At 48.0% G+C, this 10525-nt stretch overlaps 1 protein-coding gene across 3 annotated transcripts; it reads left to right on the forward strand.

Annotated features, from left to right (window-relative positions):
* The first annotated feature begins 2798 nt into the window (after nucleotides 1-2798).
* On the forward strand, nucleotides 2799-10321 carry SLITRK5 (SLIT and NTRK like family member 5). Of its 3 annotated transcripts, none has more exons than XM_054446941.2 (2): nucleotides 2799-2925; nucleotides 6085-10321. In XM_054446941.2, the coding sequence occupies exon 2, from the start codon at nucleotides 6093-6095 to the stop codon at nucleotides 8967-8969; it is 2877 nt and encodes a 958-aa protein (XP_054302916.1). In that variant the 5' UTR covers nucleotides 2799-2925; nucleotides 6085-6092; the 3' UTR covers nucleotides 8970-10321. The 3 variants fall into 3 exon arrangements, with proteins under 3 accessions (XP_054302916.1, XP_054302917.1, XP_063507115.1); XM_054446942.2 differs by lacking the exon at nucleotides 2799-2925 and adding an exon at nucleotides 3155-3538; XM_063651045.1 differs by lacking the exon at nucleotides 2799-2925 and adding an exon at nucleotides 3677-4290.
* The last annotated feature ends 204 nt before the right edge of the window (nucleotides 10322-10525 follow it).

Raw genomic sequence — 10525 nt, forward strand, 5'->3', positions numbered from 1 at the left:
AACATAGATACATTTGTTCATGTGGGTAAAAGTTTTGGCTCATATTTGATCACTCTTATGTAATTCACTTATATATTTTCTAAGCAATAGTCAACATTCAGTGCAAATAAAGAATCAGATTAACTGAGGCTTTTCCTTATATCTATGATATTTTCCCTCTTGTGTTCTTCTGTTCTGAACTGTTCATGTCACAGCATTTTCTAAAATTTCATTCTCTTGCAGAGCATCTTATAGAGACACCTAGTGGCAAAAGGTAATGGTGGCTTCCGGGACCATCCTTAATGTTGAGTTAATGGCAGAAAGTTTTCATCATTTACTTATTTGAAACACAAGAGGTAAACTAGATTATTAGCATAATTGTTTCTAACAAAACTGTAACCTAAACTAATTCCAAACATATTTAATACTTCTTAGTTGAATAATATTTACTTTAATTAGAACAATAAATATTTAAAATAAAAATAATACAAAACCATGAATTAAACTTTGCTATTGAATGAAATTATGAAGATTTAGAACAGTGATAAAATATAACAGCTTTATTTAAGCTATTTTGAAAAAATCAATAATCGATTAAGACTATGACCTTTCAGAACTTCTACAAAGTTAATCAATATTGAAAATTATGTTTCTGATAAGACTCAATATTTATATTCCAAAGGCTTCTGGCTGTAATTCCTATATGATTTTAAATTTAAATATTACATTTTCATTTTGAAAATATAAAAGTAATTTTACACTTAAAAATAAATTTTCTAAAATGTTTATATAATGTTAAAAGTTAATGACTAAATAAAAAATACAGAACTAAGCCTTTTGTGGAGGAAGTGTAAGTTATATTTGTTTATGCAATGTATCTATAGCTAGTGGCTATCATTCCTAGGTCAAATGTTTCTAAATTTAATGAAATGTTTATTACAAGATTTTGTTTTTATTATCTGAAATTACTTCTTCCCTTCCTCTCCCTTGAATATAAACTATACTTAAACAAAATTGTTTAAGTATATTACTTCTTCCCTTCCTCTCCCTTCCTCTCCCTTGAATATAAACTATACTTAAAATTGTTTCCAAATAAAGTATTTATAGTATAAAGTAAAAATATATATGTTCACACAACATATGCAGGGGAAAGTTCAAAAAAGATTGCAATACCTTAGGAGACTGCAATGTTCATCACCTAAGACATATATACTTCTCAGAACATAGACATATTATCAGACTCTATATTAATGTTAAACACATGATTAACCAGATTATAACACAGTATTATCCCAAATATTACTAAGAATAAAACAATATCAATAACAATTAAGATGTAATTAATTGCAAAATAAAGTAGGTAAAATATATTTACATGGAGAAACTAACTACATAGTTATCAAAGGAAAAGGCACATGTGCACTCAGACTGCACTGGGTCACTTACTGTGATCAACCTTTCTCTTATACCTGGGATGAACGGCAGGTCTAATATGACAAATATTGAAAACATGTCTTATGAATGTAAAGACCCCTTTTTGGGGATGGAAGTGTCTGGTTTCATGGAAAGACCCAAGAATACTTACTGTAGAGATGACTCTAGTGGAGTTTAGCAGATGACTCTTCAAGAAACTCGCTATCGATATTGCATTTACTTAGGGGTTTTCCAGCTTTTTAGTACACACCAAATGTATTCACAAACATTCCCTCTGAAAGTCTTTCACATTCCCTTGTGTTGCCTAGACACACCTATAAAACGTAATTCTATTAAAAAGAGAAAAGAAAAGTAGCGCCCTTGTTTGCAGCTAGGAGGAACCACTCCCTTTTCCAGGATCCTTAACAGTATGTACACGAGACAGCAGCATTCTGAATGGCAGGAGGAAGGCAGGCGATCAGCACAGGGCTGGAATCATCTGTTCCTGACCACCAGCAAGCCTGGCACTGCCGGGGTTATTTCCACTCCTCCCTTTCCCAATCCGAGAATTGCACAGTCCCACGCTGGTATTACGCACATGGTCCAAGACTCCTCTCTCTCCTACGAATGTGACATCCAAGGGGGCCCCGGTTGCGCCGCCCTAGCCCAGGGACGCCTTCGCCCTCGGCTGCCATCTATCGGCCACCGAGCGCCCACTTCGCCCCGGGCCCATCATGTCTGCTGCAGCTTGGCTCGCACCAGAGGCGCGACAATAAACAAGTGCAATGGACTGGGCCCTGCACCCGCTCCGGAGCAGCTGTCTCAGAGACTCGGCGTTGCTTACCGCGTTGCCACCTCCTCGGCGCCCGGGAGGAAGACGCGACTTTCTCGGAGTTTTTTTACAGCCACCGGGCTGCCAGGACAAGCCACAGGCATAGAGCTACGCGGTTGCTGCCCGCCCCCCCTTCCCCCAGAAACCCCAAAGGATGTCGGTGATAGAGAGTTCCAAATAATGACGATTGTGCGCCGCATCTCGGGAAGGGATACAGAAAAAAACCCTGCAAACACCGTGAGGATGAAACTGCCAAAAGGATGCAAGAGCCTCTCAAATACTAATTAGGGGCCGCGGCGGCGGGCTCGGCGCGGGGACAGCGTCGGCGGGATCCCAGCGCGGTGGTCGCCGCTGGCGGGGGGCGGAGGACAGCGCAGGAGCTGCAGCCGCCGCCTTCGCTGGAGCAGCCGAGGGGCCAGTGCCACCTTCGCTCGCCCCCTCACTACCATGTACAGTGTGCGCTGCAAGAAGAAGGCGGGAGATGCATGCACACCCCCGCGACCCGCTCCCGCTGGCTCGTCCCCCGGCGTGCGCCACTGACCAGGGGGGAATGTGGTGAAGACTGCGAGGAGAGTCGAGGGGGGAGGGGAGGGCCGGCCGGCGCGAACCCAGGCCGGAGGGTGCGAGGAGCCGGAGGAGGCTGGAGGGGGCGGCGGCCACAGCTGGGTCGGAGAAAGTTGCCCCCTATGCAGATGGGAACTGTGAGTACCCCTGTTGGGGGAGGGTGCAGCGAAGACTGCCAGGGACCCCGCGATCGCGCCTTAACACGTATTGGAGCGAGTGTGCGAGTGATCATGAGTGTCAGCGGGTGCGAGCGCTCGGCGGGGTTGACCGTCACGTTGGCGGGGCCGGCGGTGCCAGGCAGTCTTCTCCGCGTCCCCCTCCTCCCGCTCCGTGCCTCCCCTCCTAGCAGCTCCCCCTCCCCGCCCCGCCCGGTTCCGGCTCCCGGCCACTACCGCGAGGCGCCTCTCCAGTCGGACCTCCGCCGCCCCCTCCCGCTGCCTTCCTATCCCGCCGCTCCAGAACGCCCCCCGCTCTCCCCCCCAACCCTGCTGCCCGCTCCGACTACCGCGGAGAGCACCGGGGAGAGCCGTTTGGGGAGCCCCGGAACCCGCGGTCGCCACCGCGGCGGCGGCCCCAGGCTGGAGGCGTCCGGGCGCCTCTTTCCTCCAGCCTCTGGGACCGCGCTGCTCGCCCTCTCCTCGCCCTGCCTGGGCTTGAGAAACCCAGTGCATACCCCAAAGAGGGTTTTTGTGTATGTATGTGTTTTTAAAGGGTGGCTATGATGACTGGGCCTTGGAGATGTGAGACGGGGTAAGTCTATCGTTTACTTTGCAAAAGAGGTTCGTGTGTGTGTGTGTGTGTGTGTGTGTGTGTGTGTGTGTGTGTGTGTGTGTATCTATGTGGCGGGGTGGTTTTCTTTCCCTCTCCTCCCTCCCCTTCTTTCTCCGTTTTCCCTTCCTTCTCTTTGGGGCGGGGTGGGGGAGGGGGAGCCTCGCGTCCTGGAACTCCGGGTGCTTCTGCCTGGGCGGCCGCTTGAGCAGCTGTGCCCGGAGCCTCCGGTGCGGCCTGGGTGCTGGGCTGCAGTCCGAGAGGCTCCATGCTGCTTAATGCAGGGACGTACAGGGCGGTGATCCAGTATCTAAATTCTTTGGGAGAAAATGAATAGTCCCCCCGCCCCCGCCCTCCAGAAAAAAAAAAAAATCTGAGAATCTGATAATGTTCAGCGCACCCGCGAATTTGCATCGGAGGTGCGTTTCCCCGTCAGAATGTCAGCCTCCCCAGGCTCATTCAACTTTATTTTCTCAAATTTTTGGTCTCCTTTGCTAGCAAGGAGGAGGGGAAAGGGAGTGGGCTGAGAGGAAGCTCTTCGACCCTTGCTAACTAGAACTGAATTAAAGTTGTAAACGCTGGAGTTTAATACTGGCTGGAAAGAATTTGCAATGGGCTTTCAGATGGGGTGGGAGGTGAATGGGGGCGGGGAAGCACAGGGAGGGAGGGGGAGGGGACCCAACCTCCCTGAATGGATGTGCGGATTTGATCCAGCGGAGAACTGAAATTTCAAGGTAAACGTTTTGCTTTCACTGGGGATGTTTTTGCCGCTTTTAAGCCGGGAGACGTTTACCGTTGCGTTGGGAGGTCGGGGATACTTGCGAGGCTTATGCACTGTGGTTCCAATTCATCTCGACACGTCTGGGTGGCCACACGTGAATGATTCGCAGGCACACTGGTACATGTGCGTGTGAATGCAGGGGCGTTTAATAACGCGGGCTGGAGTCGACTTGGGGATCAGGAGCAAGGTCTCCAGGCTTGAACCCGCTGTCTCGGAAACATCTTGGCTGTAGTTTGGAGTTGCAATTTGATATTAGACTTCGGTAGTGAGGCAAAAGCAAGGTTGACCAGAGAAAAGGCATAGGTTCCTAGAGTCCAGCATTTCTATCAAATGTCCCCCACCCCATTAACCAACGCAGCGTGCGCGCGCGCGCGCACACACACACACACACACACACACACACGCGCGCTCATTCCATTTATGTCCTTCCTTTAAGAGTGCTGCTGTTGATCAGAAGTAGGAAGTGGAAGGAAGCCTTCAAGGGGACAAAAAGAGAGCAAGAAAAAAAGGGGGAGGGGTCATATTGATTCCTGTGGGAGATGAAATTCGGATATTAGACAACTGGCCTAAGTCACTTACAGTTCTCCCTCCCACCTTTCTATTTTGCCTCTTAATCAGCCCAGGCGTCCTTTCCCTGAGATTAAAAAAAAGGAGAGAGGGGAGCGTTAACAATTAAATGTAATAAGCAACTCCAAAGATGGGGATGCTGTCGAGGTGGTAGTTCCGTGCAAACCTTGCTATTACCGTTGCAAATAGACGCCGAGCCCAAGGTAAGGGAGGCTTTGGTGCTGATCCTTGGTTTACTGATTCCCGGTAAGCGGTAGGAACGTCCTTTTTAAACTCTAGGCATCGGGAGGTATTCGGAGATTGCGAATACCTTCGCTGAGTTCTTTGTAATCCATCGTGCAGAACTATTTCAGTGGCTTAAAGATGCGGTTTGGTAGCGTCGCTGACATGATCAATGAGAGGTGGTCGCAGGGCGCTCTCCGGGAAGCGCTGCTAAGTGGCACTGTGCATGCAATTAGGACGCTGATGTGCTTTAATAGCGTGGTAGTGAAGTCCACCATCAAAGCAAATGTGCTCTCCTTTTTTCTCCTTACTCAAAGCTCCGGGAGACAATTGGTGATTTAAGAGCTTCCTGGGGCTCCTTTGATGCATTATATTACACCCTTTTTGCCTCTGAAAAGTATCCTTTAGGTTCCCACCGTGGCATTTCTAGCGATGGTTTAAAATACCCCAAGTATTTTGGCTCCTTGCCTCTCTGTGAATATGAGAGACCTTCACGGTGAACTGTTAACTGAAGAGGTTCTGAAAGAAAGAAGGGGGGGTGGGGGCTGGGTATAGGTGAGGTTGGGAACCTTGTAAAATGGTGCTTCTTTTTTCTTAAATTAGAACCATGAAACTGAACTGACAGCCATTTTATGTATATTTATGGATTGGTTTTGAAAAGGAGGGGGAGCAGAGAAAACTAAAATGGGACTTTATCTAACCTGGTCTTATCTTGTAAGGAGCAGCATATTTGTGGTGTGCTCATTTAAAAAAATGAAATCAACCTTTAAATCAAAATGTATAATAGATTTTAATAAAATCTGGAGAATGTCAACGTTTCACTTGGGGAGGTGTGTCATTTATATCGCTTCCTTTTGGGTTTTAGAGTAATAATGTTAAGAAAGAGAGAGACTTTCTGACTGATCCCTTAAATTTTTGTCATATTCTGTTGTTTCCTTGTTTTCTCTCTCCCTTACAGGAGGTAAAATGCACACTTGCTGCCCCCCAGTAACTTTGGAACAGGACCTTCACAGAAAAATGCATAGCTGGATGCTGCAGACTCTAGCGTTTGCTGTAACATCTCTCGTCCTTTCGTGTGCAGAAACCATCGATTATTATGGGGAAATCTGTGACAATGCATGTCCTTGTGAGGAAAAGGACGGCATTTTAACTGTGAGCTGTGAAAACAGGGGGATCATCAGTCTCTCTGAAATTAGCCCTCCCCGTTTCCCAATCTACCACCTCTTGTTGTCCGGAAACCTTTTGAACCGTCTCTATCCCAATGAGTTTGTCAATTACACTGGGGCTTCAATTTTGCATCTGGGTAGCAATGTTATCCAGGACATTGAGACCGGGGCTTTCCATGGGCTACGGGGTTTGAGGAGATTGCATCTGAACAATAATAAACTGGAACTTCTGCGAGATGATACCTTCCTTGGCTTGGAGAACCTGGAGTACCTACAGGTCGATTACAACTACATCAGCGTCATTGAACCCAATGCTTTTGGGAAACTGCATTTGTTGCAGGTGCTTATCCTCAATGACAATCTTTTGTCCAGTTTACCCAACAATCTTTTCCGTTTTGTGCCCTTAACGCACTTGGACCTCCGGGGAAACCGGCTGAAACTTCTGCCCTACGTGGGGCTTTTGCAGCACATGGATAAAGTTGTGGAGTTACAGCTGGAGGAAAACCCTTGGAATTGTTCTTGTGAGCTGATCTCTCTAAAGGATTGGTTGGACAGCATCTCCTACTCAGCCCTGGTGGGGGATGTGGTTTGTGAGACCCCCTTCCGCTTACACGGCAGGGACTTGGACGAGGTATCCAAGCAGGAACTTTGCCCAAGGAGACTTATTTCTGACTACGAGATGAGGCCGCAGACGCCTTTGAGCACCACGGGGTATTTACACACCACCCCTGCGTCAGTGAATTCTGTGGCCACTTCTTCCTCTGCTGTTTACAAACCCCCTTTGAAGCCCCCTAAGGGGACTCGCCAACCCAACAAGCCCAGGGTGCGCCCCACCTCTCGGCAGCCCTCTAAGGACTTGGGCTACAGCAACTATGGCCCCAGCATCGCCTATCAGACCAAATCCCCGGTGCCTTTGGAGTGTCCCACCGCGTGCACTTGCAACCTGCAGATCTCTGATCTGGGCCTCAACGTAAACTGCCAGGAGCGAAAGATCGAGAGCATCGCTGAACTACAGCCTAAGCCCTACAATCCCAAGAAGATGTATCTGACAGAGAACTACATCGCTGTCGTGCGCAGGACAGACTTCCTGGAGGCCACGGGGCTGGACCTCCTGCACCTGGGGAATAACCGCATCTCGATGATCCAGGACCGCGCTTTCGGGGATCTCACCAACCTGAGGCGCCTCTACCTGAATGGCAACAGGATCGAGAGGCTGAGCCCGGAGTTATTCTATGGGCTGCAGAGCCTGCAGTATCTCTTCCTCCAGTATAATCTCATCCGCGAGATTCAGTCTGGAACTTTTGACCCGGTCCCAAACCTCCAGCTGCTATTCTTGAATAACAACCTCCTGCAGGCCATGCCCTCAGGCGTCTTCTCTGGCCTGACCCTCCTCAGGCTAAACCTGAGGAGTAACCACTTCACCTCCTTGCCAGTGAGTGGAGTTTTGGACCAGCTGAAGTCACTCATCCAAATCGACCTGCATGACAATCCTTGGGATTGTACCTGCGACATTGTGGGCATGAAGCTGTGGGTGGAGCAGCTCAAAGTGGGCGTCCTAGTGGACGAGGTGATCTGTAAGGCGCCCAAGAAATTCGCTGAGACCGACATGCGCTCCATTAAGTCGGAGCTGCTGTGCCCTGACTATTCAGATGTAGTGGTTTCCACGCCCACACCCTCCTCAATCCAGGTCCCTGCGAGGACCAGCGCCGTGACTCCTGCGGTCCGGTTGAACAGCACCGGGGCCCCCGCGGGCTTGGGCGCAGGCGGAGGGGCGTCGTCGGTGCCCTTGTCTGTGTTAATTCTCAGCCTCCTGCTGGTTTTCATCATGTCCGTCTTCGTGGCCGCCGGGCTCTTCGTGCTGGTCATGAAGCGCAGGAAGAAGAACCAGAGCGACCACACCAGCACCAACAACTCCGACGTGAGCTCCTTTAACATGCAGTACAGCGTGTACGGCAGCGGCGGCGGCACGGGCGGCCACCCACACGCGCACGTGCATCACCGCGGGCCCGCGCTGCCCAAGGTGAAGACGCCCGCGGGCCACGTATACGAATACATCCCCCACCCACTGGGCCACATGTGCAAAAACCCCATCTACCGCTCCCGAGAGGGCAACTCCGTAGAGGATTACAAAGACCTGCACGAGCTCAAGGTCACCTACAGCAGCAACCACCACCTGCAGCAGCAGCAGCCGCCGCCGCCACCACCGCAGCAGCCACAGCAGCAGCCCCCGCCGCAGCTGCAGCTGCAGCCCGGGGAGGAGGAGAGGCGGGAAAGCCACCACTTGCGGAGCCCCGCCTACAGCGTCAGCACCATCGAGCCCCGGGAGGACCTGCTGTCGCCGGTGCAGGACGCCGACCGCTTTTACAGGGGCATTTTGGAACCAGAAAAACACTGCTCCACCACCCCCGCCGGCAATAGCCTCCCGGAATATCCCAAATTCCCGTGCAGCCCCGCTGCTTACAATTTCTCCCCCAACTATGACCTGAGACGCCCCCATCAGTATTTGCACCCGGGGGCAGGGGACAGCAGGCTACGGGAACCGGTGCTCTACAGCCCCCCGAGTGCTGTCTTTGTAGAACCCAACCGGAACGAATATCTGGAGTTAAAAGCAAAACTAAACGTTGAGCCGGACTACCTCGAAGTGCTGGAAAAACAGACCACATTTAGCCAGTTCTAAAAGCAAAGAAACTCCCTTGGAGCTTTTGCGTTTAAAACAAACAAGCAAGCAGACACACACAGTGAACACATTTGATTAATTGTGTTGTTTCAACGTTTAGGGTGAAGTGCCTTGGCACGGGATTTCTCAGCTTCGGTGGAAGATGCGAAAAGGGTGTGCAATTTCCTTTAAAATTTACACTGGGAAACATTTGTGTAAACTGGGCACATCACTTTCTCTTCTTGCGTGTGGGGCAGGTGTGGAGAAGGGCTTTAAGGAGGCCAATTTGCTGCGCGGGTGACATGTGAAAGGTCGCAGTCATTTTTGTAGTGGTTGGAAGCGCTAAGAATGGTGGATGATGGCAGAGCATAGATTCTACTCTTCCTCTTTTGCTTCCTCCACCTCCCCCGCCCTTGCCCCACCTCTCTTTCTCCCCTTTTAAGCCATGGGTGGGTCTAACTGGCTTTTGTGGAGAAATTAGCACACCCCAACTTTAATAGGAAATTTGTTCTCTTTTTCCGCCCCTCTCCTTCTCTCCTTCCCTCCTCTCCCTTCTCATTCCTTTTCTTTGTTTTTAAAGGATGTGTTTGTATGCATTCTGGACATTAGAATTAAAAAAAATGTACTGTGATCCCGTAAAGGATCACCATAGATGTGGACAAATCATTAAAATTACAGAGCTATATGATCCATAATTGATTAGTCAAAATAACTTATTGATGAAATATACAAATATTTTATTGTAGCACCTATTTTTATATGCACATTTAGCATTCCTCTTTCCTTCACTATTTAGCCTATGATTTTGCAGAGGTGTCATACTGTATTAGGATCTGCATTTCTAAAACTGACGTGGTATCAGGAAGGCATTTTCAATCATCAAAAATGTGGATAATTTAATGGCAAAATCTTTAAAAGCCAATGCAACCCACCCAATTGAATCTGTATTTTCTTTTAAGAAAACAGAGCTGATTGTATCCCAATGTATTTAAAAAAAATAGGGCAATTGATTGGGCCATTCCAGTGAGAATTGTTTGCAAGTTTTGGGTTTTATTAGAAAAGATTTGAAAGTATTTTTATTAGTGAACCAAAATGACATGTTCATTTGACTACTATTGTAGCCGATTTTCGATTGTTTAACCAAACCCAGTTGCATTTGTACAGATCCACGTGTACTGGCACCTCAGAAGACCAAATCATGGACTGTACAAGTCTCTATACAATGTCTTTATCCCTGTGGGCAGCAAGCAATGATGATAATGATAAACAAGATCTCTGTAAGATGGGGCTACTGTTGTTACAGTCTCATATGTATCCCAGCACATGTAATTTTTTAAATGGTTTCTGAATAAACACTTGATAACTATGTCAAATATGAGGGATGGAAGTAATGATTACTTAAGGTGCAAAAGACTTAACTATGTGTGATTGATAGAATCTCCATCATTAACAATTTAGGAAATAGTTCCTAAACTTTATTCGTAATACAAAATATGTTTCCCCTAATTAGCAAAATTTTTAAGTATATATATTTATATATATAAATATATATATAAATATATAAATATATATAAATA

Source organism: Pongo pygmaeus, chromosome 14 (genome assembly GCF_028885625.2).
Source record: "Pongo pygmaeus isolate AG05252 chromosome 14, NHGRI_mPonPyg2-v2.0_pri, whole genome shotgun sequence".
NCBI lineage: Eukaryota > Metazoa > Chordata > Mammalia > Primates > Hominidae > Pongo > Pongo pygmaeus.